Source organism: Alnus glutinosa, chromosome 9, assembly GCF_958979055.1.
Source record: "Alnus glutinosa chromosome 9, dhAlnGlut1.1, whole genome shotgun sequence".
Lineage (NCBI taxonomy): Eukaryota > Viridiplantae > Streptophyta > Magnoliopsida > Fagales > Betulaceae > Alnus > Alnus glutinosa.
The window spans coordinates 5,544,797-5,566,938 of record NC_084894.1 but is presented as its reverse complement, the minus strand read 5'-3'; the positions used below and the strand labels follow the sequence as shown (position 1 = coordinate 5,566,938).

The following is a 22,142-nucleotide window of genomic DNA, read 5'->3' as shown; positions in this document are numbered from 1 at the left end:
CTTCACATGCTGACACATGTCAACAAATTGTAAAAGAATTGTAGGTCTAGCATTACTCTATCTCTTCACAACAAGGAAAACCCGGCCGTTACATGCACTTGGAAAAACCTAAATGTCTAATTTGCTCTTACAATTAACATTTTCAACAGATTACCATATGTGTTCATTTTCTGAGGGCTTCAACAAAGTATGCAAGACAAAATGAGATATGAATAGATCATATTATTAACCTAAATTTAGAGTCCACTCTTCTCCTAAATAGTTCACCACTGCTTATTGTATCTGGATTTGTTGTCTACAGCATTTAAGCTCAAGGTAGCATATCAACTTCTATTAAATAAACCGAGACTATTTATGAATACTTTAATTCATCCAAACATCTTTGTCATCTTTGTATGTATTCTTGCAAGACAGCTTCTCTTGCTTCATCTAAAGAAAGGACAAACTGATAAACAAAACAAGGATCAAATACAAACCACTATTGAATCAAGGAAATCCACATTCATCTCATTGTTTGCCTTGAGCGCACTGCAACTAGAGAATAGTAAGAATGTTCAGATTTCTTTGTTTTGAAAGAAGGGTTATAGGTGAGTTAATTTTGTAATATTCCTTAAAATGTGCTCTTTAAAGCAATGTTAGGTACTGAAAGACACCTGAATTATCACAGCAAGAAACATTAGGTACTGAAGCTTAACCACAGAAATGGTCCAAAGTCCTCAAATAAGTGAAATATACACAAACCCAGCAAATGGCAGTACCAAGTAGACCATTGATAGCATATTTTTCTATCACATATCCCCAGTTTAGTCCATTTACTGATCTTTAAAGCAACGCTTCCATCCTTAACTGTTTATAACATTCCCCCCCCCCCCCCCCCCCCCAAAAAAAAAAAGAAAAAAGAAAGAACATAATTAGGTGTCACTATAGACATCAATCTCTTGTATGATAGTCATTTTAGCACTTCAAATCTCCCTTTTCAACTGTCTATCCCCATGAAATTCCACAGTTCATGTCAAGTCCTTTTTCTGAATAATCAGTAATCCATGGGTCTTATGCCGGCTCTATTCAAAGATAAGCAAATAACACTCCAAATACAATTCAGTAGTTAAGATAAATATTTTGACTAGAAACCTACACACACACACACAGGGAGGAACTTACAGCACTTGAATCTTGGCCAACAACCAAAACCATCATATCAGCCTTAAACTTTTGAACAGCTGGAACGACCAACTCGGTCATGGCATTTGCATATCCTGTGTCACCCGTTCCATTTGATAGAGGTATATTCATATTATAACCAAACCCTTGTCCTTCACCAATCTCATCAACCGATCCACTCTGTGGATGAGAAGGACCCCACGACCCATGATTCATGTGAAGGGAGATGGTAAGAACATTAGTTGACTTGTAAAACCCCTCTGCTGTTCCATTGCCGTAGTGAACGTCAATGTGTAGTGCTCACTGAGAAAGAGGTTAGCCGAGCGGTTGGTGCACGTGGGTTGTTATGGGTTAGTACACGAGGGCATGTAGAAGGCGTACACGTGTATGGTAATGTAGTTAACAATTAGTTTCAGTTGTAACAGTTAGTTTCAGTTGTAACTATCGAGCTTTATAAACAGAGTTAGACTCTGGATTCAGGCATGGAAAATCTTGGATCATTTGTTTTCTTTTGTTTCTTTCTTTGGAGCTTAGGTTGAGCTCGAATCAACCTACCTTACTTGCAATAATATACACAGTTCTTTCTTCATTCTTCTTTCTTTCTTCATTACATTTCTGGTTGTTCTTTGGAAAAGTTGTCTAAGAAATATCAAGGGTATTACAAGTGGTATCAGAGCGGTACAATCCATGGCGGAAGGTACAAGAGTACGGGAGTTGCAGCAGCAAATGGAGAGCGCGAAGGGGATGTGGGAGATTTCTCAAAGCCAACAAGCTCAAATACAAAGTCAACAAACGCAAATGCAGAATCAGATTAATCAACACGGAGTGGACATCAAGGATTTATCATCAAAGATGGATCAACTATTGGAGGTGATGATGGGACGGAACACGGTTCCAGGAAAGGAAACGCCGACTTTTGTGCAACAGGGTCCTCTGGAGGGTCGGCATATTCGGGAGACGGGAGAGTCTTCTTTTGGTTTTCAAAAAACTCGTTTGGGTAATGGTCCGGATGTTCAGGTCAGAAGTCTTAAACTGGATTTTCCTCATTTTGATGGCGAAAATGTTTCAGGTTGGTTGTTTAAAGTCAAACAATTTTTTGATTTTAGCAATACACCTATTGAATATAAGGTTCCCATGGCTTCATTTTATATGGAAGGGGATGCCTTAGTGTGGTTTCAAGATGCGTCTGACTTAGGATTGTTCACGTCTTGGGAAGCCTTTGAATCAGCTATCCAAGTTCGTTTTGGTCCTAATTGTTATGATGACCCAATGGAGGCTCTCACTCGTTTGAGACAGACCTCTTCTATTGCCATTTATAAAACTCAGTTTGAAAGGCTTTCGAATAGATTGAAAGGGCTTTCTGAAGGGTATAAATTGAGTTGTTTCTTAAGTGGGTTAAGGGATGAGATAAGATTTCCTTTAAGGTTGTTGAAACCTGGAACTTTGAATGAAGCCTTTGGGTTGGCTAAGATTCAGGAAGAGTTTGTCTTGAGTAGCAGGAAGAATTATAGGAGTAGTGGGGTTCATACCACCTCTTTCTTTCAACAGAACAATAATAGTTTCCAGAGTAATATTCCTAAACCAGGGCTTATTACTGCTGGAAAGAGTGATTCTACTGAAGTAGGTTTTCCTGTGGGAAAAACAAAACCAGCATTACAAGTCCAGCGTATCACCCCAACTCAGATGGAAGAAAGACGTCGGAAGGGTCTTTGTTATTATTGTGATGAAAAATACAATGCTGCTCATAGGTGTCAAAGGGGGAAGGTGTTTCTTATGGAGGGTTGTGAGTTGATTAGTGATGAGCATTGGATGATTCCTGAAAGTGAAGGTATAGATAATTCTGGGGAAGATTACAAGTTACAAAATGAAGTAGTAGAAGAGACACACCCAGAGATATCATTACATGCTATCACGGGTTCCCCAAATCCTAAAACAATGAGATTGATAGGATCGGTCAAATCATTTGGCATCACTATTCTGGTGGATTCTGGAAGTTCTCACAATTTTGTGGATCCAGTGGTGGTTGCTAAACTTCAGGTAGTTATTCATAAAGATAGTAGATTGGCTGTTAAGGTGGCTAATGGACAGATAGTTCATACTGAAGGGTATTCTCCAGCTTTACCAGTGAAGGTTCAGGGCACAAATATTTCAGCTGAATTCTATCTTTTGCCCTTGGGAGGCTGTGATATGGTGCTGGGAATTCATTGGTTGAGATCCCTGGGTCCCATTCTTTGGGATTTTTCCAAGCTAACCATGGAATTCTCTTTATTTACTAAGAGAGTGTTGTGGAAAGGACTTGCTTCTACTGATTCGGTATGGGAGGATGGTCATATTTTTTCTAGAATTCCTAAAGCTAAACAGAAGGGTTTAGTTTTACAAATGGTTGCATCCGTAGCTCATGACTCACTTCAGCCACAGCAGAACCCTTTGGTGGCAGAATTATTGCAGGAATTTGCAGCAGTTTTTGAGGAGCCTAAAGTATTACCTCCGGTGCGTTCTCATGACCACCAAATTATCCTGAAGGAAGGAACTCAACCTATATGCGTTAGGCCATACCGCTATCCCCATTATCAAAAAGGGGAGATTGAGAAGATAGTGAAAGACCTCTTGGATTCAGGTGTAATTCGGCCTAGTCAATCACCATTCTCTTCTCCAGTGCTATTGGTTCGCAAGGCCGATGGGAGTTGGCGAATGTGCATGGATTACAGGGCTGTGAATCAAGCTACGGTTAAGGATAAGTTTCCTATTCCAGTAGTTGATGAACTACTTGATGAATTATATGGAGCCAAAATTTTTTCTAAGCTGGATCTTCGGTCCGGTTACCATCAGATTAGAGTGAAACCTGATGATGTGCATAAGACAGCTTTTAGAACCCATGAGGGTCATTACGAGTTCTTGGTAATGCCCTTTGGGCTAACCAATGCACCTTCCACTTTTCAGGGCCTTATGAATCATGTTTTCAAGGCTCATTTAAGAAAGTTTGTATTGGTTTTTTTTGACGACATCCTAGTCTACAGCAAGGATGATCAGGAACATTTGGTGCATTTGAGGGTAGTTTTGGAGATTCTATTACATCAGAAACTGTTTGCTAAAGCAGTCAAGTGTAAATTTGCTTGTAAAGAAGTGGAATATCTCGGCCATGTGATCTTGGCTGAAGGGGTTAAGGCTGATCCGGCTAAGATAGAGAGTATGATAAACTGGCCAGTTCCTAAGTCTTTGAAATCTTTAAGGGGTTTCCTTGGACTCACGGGTTATTACAGAAAGTTTATCAAAGGCTATGGTCAAATAGCAGCCCCTCTTACATCCTTATTAAAGAAGGATTCCTTCCTTTGGTCGCCAGAGGCCACAGAAGCATTTAATAATTTGAAACAGGCAGTTTCTTCACCTCCTGTGTTGGTATTACCGGATTTCACTAAGCCCTTCATTATTGAGTGTGATGCTTCCGGGGTGGGCATTGGGGCTGTGTTGATGCAAGCTTCTAATCCTATAGCCTTTTTCAGCAAGGCTCTTAAAGGCAAAGCTCTTCATCTTTCCACTTATGAAAAGGAGTTGTTGGCTCTAGTTTCGGCAGTAAAGAAGTGGAGACCCTATTTGTTAGGGCAATCTTTCAAGATAAAAAGTGATCATCAAAGTTTGAAATTTCTGTTGGAATAGAAAGTGGGTACACCTACTCAGCAAAAATGGATCACAAAGTTGTTGGGGTATGATTTCACTATCGAGTATAAGGCAGGAAGAGAAAATATTGTGGCTGATGCTTTGTCAAGAAAGATAGAAGATGAAGAAGTATCTCCGCAGGATGGCCAACTCATGCTATTAACCTTTCCTAATCCTCTTTGGGTGGAGGATATTAAAGCTAGTTATGCACATGATCCTGCTATTATTCAGATTATTCAGGACTTGAAGGCTGACAATGCTAGTCATCCCTCCTTTACATTCCGGAATGACCTGCTTTTGTAAAAGGGCAGAATATATGTTGGTCTTGTCGAATCTTTGAGGAACAAAATTTTACACTTGGTACATGATCGTCCAGCTGCAGGGCATTCAGGGTACCAAAAGTCTCTCCATAGGGCCAAGTTGGACTTCTATTGGCCTGGTATGCGTTCTGATCTCAAGCATTATTTGAAATTATGTGATACTTGCCAAAGAAATAAAGCTGAGACTGTTTTACCGGAGGGCTTACTGCAACCTCTGCCCGTACCTACAATAGTTTGGGCTGATGTGTCTATGGACTTTATTGAGGGTCTCCCTTTGTCCAATGGATTTAGTGTGATTATGGTAGTTGTGGACCGGCTCAGTAAGTATGCTCACTTCATGGCTCTTTCTCACCCATTTACAGCTATTAAAGTAGCTTATATTTTCATGACCAATGTCTTCAAGTTGCATGGTCTTCCTTGTTCTATCGTGAGTGACCGGGATCCCATTTTTACAAGCTCTTTTTGGCAAGAATTATTTCGGTTGGAAGGAACTCAGTTGGCTATGAGTATTGCATATCATCCTCAAACGGATGGTCAAACAGAAATTGTGAATAAGTGTGTGGAGCATTATTTGCGGTGCTATGCAGGGGAAAAGCCGAAGACTTGGTCTTCTTGGTTGGCTATGGCAGAGTATTGGTATAATACCAATTTCCATGCATCTACGAAGCTTACACCTTTTCAGGTTTTATATGGTGTCCTTCCACCAAAGTTGATCGAATATATTCCGGGTACAACTCGTAATCAAGCAGTGGAGGACCATCTTCACAGCAGAGAGCAGATTTTGGCTATCCTTCGTCATAACCTCTTTGCTGCACAGGAAAGACAGAAGGCTCAGTATGATAAGAGGCATAGTGAAAGATCTTTTGTCCCAGGAGATTGGGTGTATCTCAGACTGCAGCCCTATAAGCAGAAGACTTTAGCACTCCGGAAGTGTTTGAAATTGAGTCCTCGATTTTATGGACCCTTTCAAGTTGTGAGTAAAGTAGGTGAGGTTGCTTATAAGTTGGCATTGCCTGCTGATTCCAACATACATTCTGTTTTTCATGTTTCTTGTCTTAAGAAACAGCTGGGTAACCACTCAGTTCCTTTACCTTCTTTGCCACCAGTGGATGCTCAAGGGGAGATTCAGCCGGAACCAGCAGCTGTTTTACAGCGTAGATTCCGGAAGGTTAATAATCAGTCACTTTCAGAGGTTTTAATTCACTGGAAAGGCACCACTGTGGAGGATGCAACGTGGGAGCCTTATTGGGACTTATGTTCCAGATTTCCCCACCTTGTGGACAAGGTTCTTTAAAGGGGAGGGGATTGTAGTGCTCACTGAGAAAGAGGTTAGCCGAGCGGTTGGTGCACGTGGGCTGTTATGGGTTAGTACACGAGGGCATGTAGAAGGCGTACACGTGTATGGTAATGTAGTTAACAGTTAGTTTCAGTTGTAACTATCGAGCTTTATAAACAGAGTTAGACTCTGGATTCAGGCATGGAAAATCTTGGATCATTTGTTTTCTTTTGTTTCTTTCTTTGGAGCTTAGGTTGAGCTCGAATCAACCTACCTTACTTGCAATAATATACACAGTTCTTTCTTCATTATTCTTTCTTTCTTCATTACATTTCTGGTCGTTCTTTGGAAAAGTTGTCTAAGAAATATCAAGGGTATTACACAATGTCAATAACTGCAACTTTTTGACACCCAGAATCTAAAGCCAATTGAACAGCGAGACCCGCATTGTTAAGGAAGCAGTACCCATCAGCTTAAGTAGGCTGAGCATGGTGACCTGGAGGCCTAACCAATGCATATGCAATTTTCCCATGCCCATCAAGTATATGTTTCATTGCCGACAGTGTAGTACCAGCAGCAAGCAGCGTAGCATCCCATGATCCAGGGTTCAAGAAAGTTCCAGCACAAAGCATCTTCCCTCCATTTCTATCAGCTTCGATTAGCTCATTTATGTATTATGGGAGATCAACATATCAGACCCTGATATAACACATACCCAACATTCTTTATAATGAAATAACTTACACAAATTTTTATCAATCAAAATAATCCCTCCCCCAAGAATTCTTCCACATATTATCTAATTTCCTAGAAATGATAGGAAATGCAAAGCGGATTGGAAGTCACACAGCCGTTAAAACTCCAATACATCACAACATTTTAAGCTTCAACGCCCAGAATAGTACTTCATTATAAAAATAAGGGGTAATTACCTTTTCCCCCCCATGAACTACCAAAAAATGTGCGATGCCCCCATGAACTACCAACTCGACCAAAATAGAGCATTCAACTACCAAAGATAACAATTTTTCCCTATTCTGTCAGCCACACGCCGTTTTACCCTCATTTTCTTCCTCTTTTTCCCCCTATGAACTACCACCATCTTCTTCTTTTCCCCCTATAAACTACCATCATCTTCCAACATGCCCCCATATAAAATGGCACATGACCTGTTGACCGTTTGTTTTAACCCCTTTGATTGACGGAATGGGAGAAAATGGTTGTTTTTGGTAGTTGAATGCTCTATTTCGGTCGACTTGGTAGTTCATGGGGGCATTACGCATTTTTTGGTAGTTCATGGGGGAAAAAGGTAATTACCCCTAAAAATAAAATAAAAAATTAAATTTCTGTGTAGTTTGGAAATCTTGCTTCTCTTGTTAATTATTTTTTTTTTTCTACTAAACTTGCACATCAGGTAAAAAAAATTCAACTAAGAAAAAAAAACAGAACAGAGGTTCACTCCAAAGCCCAAGTTTTACTAATGAATTAACATTCAAAAATCATCACCTAGCTTTTACGTTTACAATTCTCAGCTGAATATTAACAATCAAACAATCAGGGCTCACACTAATTTTAAAAAATCAAACAAGAAGAAGAATCGAGCAATTGAAACTGATTGATCTGTAACCGTAACCAAGCAAAGTATTACCTGCGTACCTCGAGCGTGGAAGGAGAGCAATTCAGATCAACCTGATTGATCCGACTACCCGAACCCGACACGATTAGCTAATCGGTTTGAAACACAAAACCCGAAAACAACACGATTATAAGTCGGGTTACCCGACATGATACGATTAACCGTTTAGTTAATGGGTTGTGTCGACCCGACATGACTATTTTTTAAAGATTTTTTAAATGGATTTTGAATTTTGATTAGGAATCCGAATATCTTCACTTACTAAATGAGTTTTGAATTTTGACTCTAAATCTGGCTTTAAGGTTTCCTTTGCATCAAAATATACATAAAAGAGAGAGCATAGCTGCATAGAGAGAGGGATAATAGATATACTGAGAGAGTGATGACTCTTATGAGTTGAGACGGACAGACGGACGGTGTAGAGTCGACAGGTGCTGGAGTGAATACTGTGAATGAAAAATGCAAGTTATGTGAGAAAGTGAGAAATTGCGACTAGAGAGGCGCTAGGGTTTTCTAACTTTTGGTCCGATTTTTTTATTTTTTTAAATAAATAAACGGATTGACGGGTTGACCCGTTTATAAACGTGTCACTAAATAAGTCAACCTGTCAACTCGTTTAGCTTAAACCCAAACCCTATAACTTCGTGTGTGTTCGTGTTAGATTCGCAGGTCGTGTCAAAAATTGCCAACACTATCAATACTGTAGAATCCCGCTCGTTATTGTAGAAAACCACTCGATTAGTAAGTGATACATACTCGACTCACTCAACAAATCTCGATAGGGGCTCGCGAGCTCAGCTGTGATGACCCCTTTTTTTTTTAAAAAAAAAAAAAAAAAAAAAAAAAAACATACAAACGGATCTTCACAGTGGCACGACTACATGTCGTTCAGCCAACATATGTCACGTGTCCCATAACATGCACCTGATAATCAAAGTTACATCTAACAGCGGAATATAATAATCAATGTGCAGCAGAACACATATCATAAGCGGAAATACATCTAATACATAACAGTTAATTACAACAAGAGCCATTTATCATCTATCTATTTAAGGCTTATAAAATATATTACACTAACTACATACTAAAATACAGGCTCAACAAATACATATGCCACGTAGGACATGAGCCATAAATAAAATACCCAAATGCGGACTATCCATGAGTCCGCGACTTATGACTGTTGCGATGTGCTCTAATTATAGCATCTCATACGCTAGGTGGACGAGTTAATATCTATATCCACAGAACCTGCAACCAAAGCATCAATGTCTGCACAGTTGCGGGGGTTGCCGCATCCGCATAGGTGGAATTATGAGCCTACCATCTTAGCATAAATAAATACACTAAGACCTCAGAGGCATATTGTTCACTGAGTTTTCGTAAAGAACCGATTTTTCTGTGGTCGTACGTTTACAATAACAGTTACTTATTTTTATAAATTATTTTCTCGAAATCTTGTAGCTGATGAAGTAAACATCGACTATTAAAAAAAAAAAATTTAAGTATACTATGTAGCTGAGAACATATATAAAAGTTACAATCATCCCACCTTGGAAGCTTCTACATATAGACCCCTCTACAATATATTATTCATACATAGGTACGTGAACATCCTTATACTTCCAAGTTCCATGCTTTTAAACACATGCAACCAAACGATAGAAATATACATAAGCTTTTTTCCATTAAAACTCTTATGCATACTAATACATCTAGCAAAACTACTCATAACATAAAAACATCACTCATAAAAACAATGTTATACATGCTCATGTAAGTTTCTGTTTGTATTCCAATGCGGCTTAGGTCTCTCATTACTAGTTCATTCGTATGTTCCTATGGGGCTTAAGTCCCCCAATACTAGTTTTGCCTCCCTGATAAATACCAAGGGGCTTAGGTCCCCCAATAATATCTGCCAAGCATCCTGGGGCTTAGGTCCCCCAATAGTTCATTTATGCGTTCATATTTCATGTTTAATGCTCATGCTCAAATACTATACATTTAATTTCATGATCATGCCTTTAACACATATTTTTAATATAAATCCATAAACAATTTAACATATTAATTCATCAATCAATATTTGCGTAATTTAAATCCCAACACAACAGGCAATCAAATCTTTCAAATCATAATTCAAATCACCCTTTTCATTCATGCATCATTTCATAAACATCATTGATATATCTCAACATAGTTGAAATTACTCAACACATCCAAAACATATTGTCAACATATTGTCGATTCGGTAATAGAATCATATATCATTTACAAATCTATTAAATACATAAAAGTACATTTTTTCAGTGAATAGAATACTCACCTTGACTGCGCGGATTTAAGCACTAGGTCTCCTAGACACCACCTTGCAATATATCACTATGGAATAACACATTGCACTATTTAGCACTTTTAAATAATTAACACCCTAATTAGCACTTGAATCGCTCAAGGCTAAACCATTGGAAAACCTATAAAATTTTAAGGGTTCCAAACGTCTACCCATGAATCCTATACATTAACTAAAACTCAAATAATACTAACCCAAAGTATTCACTAAGGGTTAGATATTAAAATCACTATTTAACTATTTACTCAATATTAATTACTAACCCGCAATTAATTTCATTAACTCATAAATTATTTTCACTAACACTTTTAAAATAATATTAGCTCTAAAATTATATTTACTAATCTTTTTACAATAATTATTAACTTATTAACTTAAATCATTAACACATTTAAAATAACATTAACCCATAAGAAAATCTTAGGGTTAACTTCACAAATACTATTTAAACTAAATACCCATAATTATTTATTTTTACTAACATTAGAACGTAACCCATAAATACATATTTTAACAAAACTCATAGCTAATTTGGGATTAATCATCACTACAACCACAATTAATCCACAAATTAACATCTAGGTTTTAAAACACTTAAAACCTCAAATTAATTTAACCCATCAAATTAGAGTTTCTAATCTTAAACCCAAATCATCAAAACACTACCCCAATCATAATATTTTTAACCCAATAGCATTTATTAAGGGTTAATCACATCAAAACTCCCGTGGTGGATACATTAATTGAGTGAGAGGCTCTCTATTTTTCTAGAGAGAGAGAGGGCGTCTTTGGCTATTGCGGTGGGGAGGGAGGCGTCACGCCTCCCTCCTCCCTTGGTTTTTTGGGTGTTGGTTAGTCTCCCACCCTTTAGGGGTGTGGAAGTTTTGTCTCCTCGGTGTTGATCCGGAGGAGTTTACTTTGTTTTTCTAGTTTAGTTTGTGGCGGCAAGAGAGTTCTCTGTGGAGGATGTCGGAGGGGTGTGGTTGATCTCGGCGTGTTGACGGCGGAGTTCAGTGGCCTTGCGTTCTCATGGTCGGATTTTGGTGGCTAGATCTACGTTTTTCCGTCGTCTTCTGGTGGACACGTGCCTTCTTGCCTTTTTCGCCGTCAGTCTCCGGTGTTTCTGCCGCTCTTCACGGCTGTGCGGGTTCACGGTGGTCGGTGTGTGGGCTTCACGCGCCAGTGCTTTCTTTCTGATTTGGGCGCGCGTGAGGGCTTCAAACTGCATGTGTTTTTCGGCGTGTATGGTGGGGCTGTGGAGATCGGAGGTTTTTCGGTGTTTGGGGGTTGAAGGGATGTTCTGGCGCCGGCACGTGTGTTACACGCGCCGCCACAAACGGTGGCGCTCCCGGAAGACAGATTCCTCTTTGAGCTCTCCTGTGTTTGTTTTAGTTGTGGGTTTTTCTGGCAGTTTGCATTGTGCGTTTACTAATTCAGTCATTGGCTTTTGCCCAGTTTGTGTGACCGACTCCTTGTTCAAGTAAAGGTGTATGTCAACGCAGAGACACCATTCTGTTTGGTTGAATTATTTTAGTTGCAACTGTCTGTATTTATTTGAGTCTTTTGACTCAAATTGATTGTACACCTAGGGTGGATGTATACTGCAATGGTTGCTTGTTGTATGTATGCTGTAATGCTTGTTGTAATGTTTGGTTATATCAATGAAAGTTTCAACTTTCCTTCAAAAAAAAAAAAAAAAAAAAATCACATCAAAACTCAATTAAAATTAAATACTCAAAAATTAGAGTTTGAGGGAACTCATCAAAAATTCACCAAATCAAAACCTATAGTTTAAGTAGTCTTAAGCAAGTTTCAAGTAACCAATTACCTAAAGAAAACATTAGATTAAACTTATCTTTCAAGATTTTAACCAAAAAACTCAAGATCAAAAGTTCAGTGTTTTATATTAAAATGATCGGTAGAAACGTGGATCATGATTCATAAATCACGTTACTGGAGATGAATTTGAGTTTGAACTGTTAGATCTTTATAAATCAAAAGTTTTCTATGATGGTTAGAACACGTGTGAAAAACGGCGAAAACGTATTGTCCGTTTTTTTCTTCTTTTAAATGGTCGTGCGCCACGTTTTAGAAAGGCGATTCAGTTTTTTTTTTTTTTTTAATGGCCGTGTCCCCTTTTTTTATTTTTTTGGTCATGTCTTTTTTTTTTTATTTTTTTATTTTATTATTATTTTTTTTTATCTTATTGTTTTTTCGTTTGACTTTTCTATACTATACCTTTTCTTTTTCTTTCAATGGCCGACAGCCCTTCTTTCTTATTACTTTTTTATTTTTTTTTTCTTTATCTTTTCTATTTCCTCTTATTTCTTTTATTCTATTTTTTTTTTCTACTTTTTTCTTTGGACTTTTAAAAATATTCTCTTATATTTTTTTTTTCTTGACTACCATTTATGAGCCCATAAATTAAAAATAAAACACTTTATTTTATTTTACCACACTAAATAAACTTATTTTTATTTAATCCAAATAAACCCGTTTTATAAACTTTAGTCTTTAAAAATATTATCTTGCATTTTAAATATATCTAGTTAAGTTTAATCAATTATTTACTCAAATTTATACTTTAATTATTAAATAATATCCCGAACATTACATCAGCTCATTTAAAGCTCAACCGAATTGCTCGTCTGACTCGTTAGTCCGACTCATTAGCTCGTTCATATCTCTTGTACATATATACAAATGTATATTAATATATTACTAAAAATGAGTTATATAAATTTAAGTATGTATATTAGTAATTAAGTAATATATATTATATATGTTACTAATTAATATTTCTATGTCTGTATTAGTTAACATACTAACTAGTTAGTTCATAAACTAAGTGAATATAACTAACTATAAGTTACTCGATATTTCTATATATATATATATATATAGTAATTAACTATAGTTTATAGGTCATTTTGATTAAAAAAAGAAAAGAAGAGAAGGTATATACTAAATAAGCATATAGTATGTAGTTCACTTTACACATTAAAAAATCTAATGGTCTAGCTCAAGCTCTACTTGAGTTAAGCTTGTTGAGTACTCGGCTCGGTTCGAAAATCGAATGGCATTCTCAACGAGCTCGAGCTTGTCTTAAACGAGTCAAGGTTGAACACACATTTTATAGCTCAGCTCGAGTTCGAACTTGACTATTAAAGCTTAACTCTAAACGAGCCAGTCTTAAAATTTTACAGTTCGGCTTGGCTCGGCTCAGCTTAATTACATCCCTAGCAGCTGATATGAAAAGGCCTACCCACTTTTGATATTTTCCTTTTCTTTTTCTTTTTTCCCTTTTTGTATAAGTTTTTATTAAATTTAATTTTTCAAATGGTAATGCTTTAATAAATTTAACTATATTTTGAAAAGAAAAATGCAAAAACGTATAACTTGAGACAGGGTGGTAGTATAAGGGGTACTTCTTATGTCACTTTTCAAAGTTTGAAGGCATAAATAAGAGTGTAATAATAGTTTATAGGACTAAAATATATTTTTTCCTAAAAATTTAAAAATTCTCACGTGCCTTCGTCGAGAATTGGAGCGTTTTCTTGACTCGAGCAAAAACATAATTTAGATCCTCGATTTATCGAGCTTAAAAATCATTAAAACTGAAATTCACGTTGCACCAACTAATTTCAGGCAATAAATTGAAGACAATTTGTTAGGATTGAGTGGCAAACCATTTGCAAGCTAGAAAACGATTTTTCTTTCGTTCATCTATTCTCACAATGTTGCAAGGTTTTCTATGCACACACTCGAAACCATTTGCACACAATGATAATTACATGAGTTACACATTTATGCCTAATGCTGTGGTTAGTGGTTACTCCAATTATAGGCGCCCATTAATTGCTACAACTACCCTAATTAAAACAGGCTCCTTTGACCTTAATTATCTCCTCTTAACCTTTTTCTATTTTTTTTTTTTTTTTCATTTTTCTTTTTGAAAAAAAAAATTCTACTTTCTCCATTTGGTCTGCTAACCGTCTTCAGTTTTCAATAATCAGTTTTCCAAATGGAACTCTAGAAAAGTATAAAAAGTTGACCCCGTCAAGCATATGTTGACTTTTAGAATCTAAAAGGAGCGAAAATCAAAGGGAAGTATATATTTATTTATTTATTTATTTTTTAAGAAGAATGAATTGATGTGACATAAAAGTGGGTTGATTTAATACAAAATTTAAGGAAGTTTTAAATTTTTTATAAGTTAAAAATGACAAAAAAGTTGTTTGTCAACGTGAGAAAAGAAATTTAACCTTTTGGAATGAAAATGAGAAAGGTAAAAAAGAGATGGTTGCCTAAACAAACATAATTTTTTGCAATGCAAATTAGTTTACAGAAAATTTCTTATAAATCAGCAGACTAGGAGAGTGAGAGATGAGGGTGAGACTCATAAGAGATGAGGGTAAGGAATTGGGCAGTGCAAAGTCTGAGAAATGATGTCATTCCATATATATAAAGGCGGTTTTTTCAGCTCTGCCACTATACTCTAACACACTTATATGGAGGTGTTGGATTTTTTCGATCTCTAGTGATGGAGATTGAAAGGAAAGGATATAACTTCTGCCTCACAAAAATATCAGAGAAAATTGATGAAGGGGGTGCTTATTTTCATATCTTGTAGAACTAAAATATGTTAAATCACCGTAATTCTAAATTAATATTCCAACACTCATCTTCATACGTGGACTCAAATTCTCTCTCAATAAATAAAGCTCGGCCAACACTTGAAATATTTGACTAAAATTAAGATAAAATGTGAAGTCAAAGTGTATCTAATAATTTTAAATTAACATTCTAATTAATACTCCTCTCACATATGAACTCAAACTCACTCAACCACTTGCTTTATTAATTGATTTGATTTGATTATTTCATGATTTATTGAATTTTCATGTATGGGGAGTATAACTAATTTTGAACGAAAGATCTGAGTATTTGATTGATCAAAGATCACGAGTATAAAGCTCTTACATTACAAAGCATAAAACTCTGTAAAATCATAGGCACATGCTATAAAGTTAAATAGGCATAGATACAAACAAAATTTTTACAATAAAGTGCTATCTATGACTTTCATCTCCAACTAACCTATGTACAAAAATAGTTAAAGAGCAGATTTGCTCCGAGGAAACTAGATTTAAGACAATGGTAGCCAAATATCTTAGAAAAATTTATTTAAACTAGCCATGAAAGATAACCCCTCACATCGAACTATCCAGGCTGTGAGGAATAACTCATCATACTTGACTAACCTTTATCCCATAGATCGTCCATGGCAGATCTATGGAGAAGAAAACTCTTATTCAAAGCAAAAACACAACCCGCAAACAGCAACAGTGGTCATGGAGGAGATGAACGGCACAACACAAAATTGTTGATATAGTCGGAGAACACCTGCAAACAAAAGAAAAAAACCAGAATAGGAGGGGAAGGATAGGAGCGGGGAGCAGAAAGGGAAAGTGACTGCTCCCTCCTCTTAGATCTGTTTTCTAAGAGTTTTTTCTCTTAGGCCGGCTAAGAAAACGACTTAGAGTTTTTAGGAGCATAACTAATTATTTAAAGGGAAAACTACAATTTACCCCTCTGATGTTTACACCAATTTGCAATCCTGATACCAATGTTTAGATCGCTTCAATTGCACCCAAGAAAGTTGTAAAAATTTGCAATCCACCCCCTTCCGTCCAATTGCTCCGTTTGATGAGACGAAAATGTACCCACGTGCGCAGCATGTGACTTATATGCAGATAACCGGACGAAAATACCCTAAAAAAAAAGGAGAGCAAGTTCATTCTCTACACCGAAATCGACCCACAGAACCAGCAAGTTCAAAACTTGGCCATGCCCAAAAATCTCTCCGACCCATACCTAATGGAATGGAGTAAGTCACCCAAAAATCCGCTAATGGCACCCACTACATCTAACCAAATCAATGCAAGCTCGTTTAGAGACCCGACCACCGCTTGGTTGGGTCCTGACCAGAGATGAAAAGTGATCCTGACTGGTCTAACTTTTTTGCCATGCCATTGTGAACAAACCTCTATTTTGGTTGGGTAAAACAAGGGTGAATAGAGGAATGTTCACCCTAACTTCCAAGCAGAAGATGATCAAAGAAGTACACCCACGACTTCCTTCTCAACTTACAATAGGAATCACTAAAATAATCACGCTACACTCATTACTGAAAAACTCTACTGCAATCACTAAAATAACCACTTAACACAAGTGCCATTTGTGACATGAACATAATCCTTTGATACCAGATTGCTGTTTAGCTTTCCTTATTCAACGGTACAATGGGTATATGAATATTTGATGAAGCATGTTTGCTTAACTGTAGTCAGAGAACGTTGCAGGCATCTTGTTGTAATTAGAGAACGTTGCAGCCACCTCAAAAGTACGAATGATTTCAACTTATATGTCTTGTTTTGGCTTACACTGAATACGCCAACGGTGCTTTCTCCTTCTTTACACCGCCGACTACTATATATGCCAACTTATATGTCTTGATGATGGACTCGTCAAGGCCGTACGGGGAGTAAACGTGGAAGCCATCACTTGGGTCAAAGAAGGGTGAATCGTAGGGGCCTCTGATTTTGTTTGTTAAAACAGAGGAGAACAGAGCCTCTATTATGGAGTGGGTATTAAGAGAGGCAAGTGAAAGGAATCATTTTAATTAGTGAAACGAAGTTATAAACATAGACACAGATTTTCATAAAGGGCCAGTATATGCGTATATTACTATATTCCCTAATAACAGGGACATCCAACGAGCTTCCCGACGATGACGACGAGCTTCGTGTTCGAGGGGACGGTAGAAAAGCAGCAGAGACCTATCCTAGTCGATTTCTAACTCGTTGAAGCCCAGTCACTCCTCCACGTCGCCGCTGAGCTAGACAACTCGGAGGAGATGGTGAACTTGTTAAAGAGAACGGGACGCCATTGAAGAAGCTCAAGCTTCTCCGGCCGAAAGACACGAAAACACAAAACTATTTCTAAACATAAAATAGACGAAGAGAGGAGGACGGCTCTGAGGTGTGACACGTGTTCCAGGTTCATATCCTACGGTTTGGGGAGGCCTAAAGTGTTTTGATGAATTTTTTGGACAAAACGGTGCCGTTTAAATGAAGGCATTTTTGTCCACCTTCATCCAAAAAAGGCATGTGCGCGGCACGTGAGGTCATTTCCGTCTCTTCAGACAGCACAATTGGACGGAAGGGGGTGGATTGCAAATTTTTGGAACTTTCTTGGGTGCAATTGAAGCAATCTAAACATTGGTATTAAGATTGCAAATTGGTGTAAACATCGAGAGGGTAAATTGTAGTTTTTCCTTAATTAATTGATCAATATAAATAATTATTATTTAAATAAATAAATAAAAGACCTCATTTAATTAAACTTTTTTGCCTTTAGGCATTTTAGTCTTTCGAGCCGCCCTTCACACACAAACAAGTAATGGTACCACCGACTTTAATTACGATGGATTCATGTCACACTTCAACATATACAGAGAGCTCATTCACTTTCTTAAGGCAATACAAATGACTTTAAATGAAACCTCCTTATTTCCTGTCACAACCACTTGTTATAGACGGACGATAGGATCGATGAACCATCGGAAAGTGGCTGTGTTGTTCTCCGATGGAGCAAATATATACGGATGTGATTCCTATGGTGACACTCTGGCGTCCACCCTCTTGAAATGTGCAAGGAATGCTAATTCTTGAATCGCCTCTGAGATCTTCTCGATGCATGGTACAATATCCATTACAGTCAAAACAATTGCAGCAGTTGGTATGGTCTCCTGGAGATTGGCATTTTCCCAAAGCCACGTCGTATTGAGCAAGGATTTCAGGTTCTCCACGGCCGTTTTTGAATTTACAATATGGGGATTAACTGATGTTGTCTGGGTCATTTTTTTGAGCTCTGCTGCTATTTCCTTCAGTGCTTTGCCAGATTCTGAGCAAATTTTAGCGCATGGCTCTTGGATTTTGCTGTGGAGCTCACTGGGTGTCTGAAAGGAAGAAAATAAAATTTTAATCCACTTCATCTGTGGAGAAAAGTGTCATATATATTCATCATGACATGTCTAGAAAGAGATGATCTATTTAGAAATGAGCATTGCTGATTTTACTTGGATCTTAGAGTTAAGGTAGTTGTTAAGAACGTCAACTTTGTAGGCACATTCCCGACTAAGGGCTCCAATTTTAAGGTACTGTTTCCAAGGATGACGGAACCCAAAACGACAGTTCCACAGCTCCCATCTCGCTAGATTAGCCTGATGAGACATTAAAATCGATCCATATTAGCAAACAAAAGAAGCTAGTTTAAATCTAGCTTTCTTTTGCATGTTTGGTACTGGAGAGATATAACGAGGATGATGATGACAACATAATTTATACCCACCATAGTTTCTTCAGTGTCTTTTGAAGTGAGAACGCTTTTATATCCTTGAAGAAATGATTTATCATCCATATTCGACAGCCCTTCTTCTGGTATGTTGAAGTATTCACCCCCAAATCCTGTAAAATATATAAAATAGAAAGGAGTTATATATATGGCTTGTAGTATAGACGGATCGATATTATTTTGGAAGTATATATATATATATATATATATATATATATACACCTTCTAAGAATGTCCCAAGCTTTTCCATGTTGGTAGCTGCCCGATTGTGAAGATTCTCACCAATCCAAACAGGGCATATACAGATGCATATAACTATAGCAACAAAGCTACCAATGATGATTGTCGTAAGCCTCTGATGGGCCATCTCTATCACTTCATCCTCTCGGTAACTCGATATAGATATCAAGCAGAAGGTCAATATGAATATCAACAGCCCATAATCGTATCTTGCCTTCATTGCGGGAATGAATCTCACAAATGTTACTGTTGCAGCTGCATCACGTACACCTCCAACAATCAAATGAGTTTGACAAATTTTGAACTAAACATTAAGGTGAAACTACACTCACACGATTTGCAATCATGATGCCCCCATTAAACTTTAAACAGTGATAATACACCCCTTCAAATTATCAAACACTTTCAAGTTGTTCATTTTATTAGCATTTTCTGTTAACTTGACGGAAAATGCATCATGCATGTGACCCGTACCTGACTCAAATTGGCCAGATTGTGGGTCTCAATGGCAGAGACTCATGATCTGGCCGTGAGTCTCTATGGACAGTGCTTATTAGTTTGAGGGGGTCGATTGTCACTTAATCACATTTTGTAGTTTTGGTAGCTAGGATAACTAAAAAATGAAGCGTCAATTTGAAGAGACAAGTGTAGTTTCCCAAATATTAAATAATGCCAATGTCTTGTTACATATGTACCTATCATAAAGACAAAGAACCCAATTACTATGGGCTGTCCTGTCTCACCCGACAGAGTTGCTAGGTAATGGACTCCAACACCTAGAGCACCGCCTGATAAGGTTGCCAGCATCCTGTTCAAGCCTTTTCCCAGTGTTGCTCCTTTAAAAGATGGCAAAGGAAATGCCAAAATCAGAATTGTTAGCCCCATGTCATAAGTTTTCTATTGTATATTAGTTTTTCTCATAGTAAATAAATTCATAAATCAGAATTTTTGGAAACAAATTGCAAGCATACCAACAGAAAACTCGAGGACAACAATGACTGTCAGAACAGCCCATATTGCATTGTCACCAAAACCATCATAGAGTGGTCTGATGTAGTTGAATAAGGAAACCAAGGTGAGAGCCAGTCCTACTTTTAGCGAATGGATAATTCTTCTTGGATCATCTTCTCCAAGTTTCTTCATCTTCTTTGCAACATCAACTGCCTTAGCCCATAACTTCTCAGGCAAGGCCTTGAGCCATCCCCATGCAAGAGTGAAAGGTCCACCCTTTTCATGACTTTGAGATTCAATATTCATTGCTATGCGTTGAAAGGAAACAATATTGCAGTAGTTGAGAGAGAATGATGCGGGAAGAGGCCGACAAGGGAGCAAGGAGATGATGGCTTGGCTAATTTGTAGGTGGGAAAATTGTTTAGTACGTCTACACTGCATGCATGTCACAGACTTAGCTTGCAATTGTTATGAACAACGTGTAAGAGATGGCCAAGAAATTAAAAGAGATTCTTTTGTTCCCGATCTGTAATTGATCGAGTTGCTTTTCTAGCGGTTTGCTAGAATATTGAGTAATTGTTGGTGGTTTTATATAATTGTTAATATATCATGGAAAAAAAAAAAAGAAAAAAAGAAAAAGATAGAGGTGTGAAGTCAAAACTCTCAATTAATAAGTGTGATCCAATATAAAAATATTTAATTTAAATAAGAAATGAATTATAGAAATAATGCTTGAACTTAAGACATTTTCTATGATACTATGATAAGTGACTACTTATTCCAAATTAAAAGATAAAATGATAGAAAATAGTAAGTTTAATCATTTTAATTAATATTCTAACGAAAGAGCGGAAGGTGGTTTTGGTGCCAGCTAGAAGTGGCAATTCGTTCTCGCGTGTCGGGTTTGAGTCATGTCGAAGCATGGGTATAAGATTATATCGGTTAACCATAACCCAACCAATTTAATTAAACCGGTTGCTAAACCTTTCAACCCTAACATTCTAATTTTTTTATTGGGTTCATATCGAGTTCATAGGATATGTCAAAAATTGTGTGTCATTAGGCCGCGTGTTGGGTTCGAGTCGTGTCGAAACATGTGTATAAATTTATATAGGTCAACTATAACCCGACACGTTTAATTTCATATTGAATTCGTACCGAGTTCGCAAATTGTACGTACCAATTAAAAGTGCCAGCTAAGCTTAAGAAGAAATGGTTGTCAGCCGAAGCACGGGATCAAAATATGTCCAACAACCAAACCAAGGACATCAAAGATTTCCAACTTTAATTTGTTTGTATTTCGGAGCGAATTAGATAATTTAAATGGATTGCAGGCACAAGCTAGGCGTTAGATCTAATTCTAAAAATGTGAGCTTTGACTGGACTATCAGTGAGGCGCCGTGTTGGTTGTGAAGTTCATAATCGACGACAGCCATGAAAGGGCCAGCCAAAGGTCAACAACCATGAAATAGCTAGCCAAATTCATGACATCCCTGCATGCGTACGTCCTATTCCTTCCAATAATGACTAAAATCCACGCCCTACAACTTAGAAGAAATGCATGCCGTAAACACGTGAATTTCAACGCGCGCCGCCCCCGGCCTATTTTTAAAGTTATTATCAGTTTCTTAGCAAAAAGAGGAAAAAGAAAATAGAAGAAAAGAAAAGAAAACAAATAAGTTGTCATTTCTGTATTCCTGTGGGTTCTTAACTTGTTATTAATACCATTATAGCTATAATATCAATAATAATACGTCACCTCCTGAAATATTTGGGCTGTATATATCGGTAAATGAGAATAATAATAATAAAAAATAACATAATCGAAAATATTGTTTTTTTTTTTTAACATGATATTAAAGAATGCAAAAAGAAAAATAAAAAATATTATTTGAGGAAGAAAAAAAAAACCTAAATGGTTTAGTTTTTTTGGTAGGAGTTGGGTAGTTAGCTTATTAGGCTGTGTCTTCTCTTTTATATATATATAAAAAAAGTCCATTTCAAGTTTGTTGGATTCATTAAAGAAACTATTCCGAATTGATGAATTTAATTCATTCATTCTTTATTTCATCTCTTAATTATTTTCACACTATTTTAATTTATGTCGGGTTTGTTGTTGGGAAGTCTATC

General features: G+C 37.1%; 1 protein-coding gene and 1 pseudogene across 1 annotated transcript; both read right to left on the bottom strand.

The window, feature by feature from the left end:
* Positions 1–1,094: 1,094 nt before the first annotated feature.
* Positions 1,095–7,082, bottom strand: LOC133876692 (histone deacetylase 8-like; annotated as a pseudogene).
* Positions 7,083–18,081: 10,999 nt separating this feature from the next.
* On the bottom strand, positions 18,082–20,318 carry LOC133877172 (aluminum-activated malate transporter 2-like). Its single transcript, XM_062315417.1, has 6 exons — positions 20,033–20,318; positions 19,757–19,897; positions 19,044–19,316; positions 18,819–18,934; positions 18,547–18,690; positions 18,082–18,426 (listed from the first exon to the last, which is right to left on the bottom strand). Exons 1-6 carry the CDS (start codon positions 20,316–20,318, stop codon positions 18,082–18,084), a joined length of 1,305 nt encoding a protein of 434 aa, XP_062171401.1.
* Positions 20,319–22,142: the final 1,824 nt, after the last annotated feature.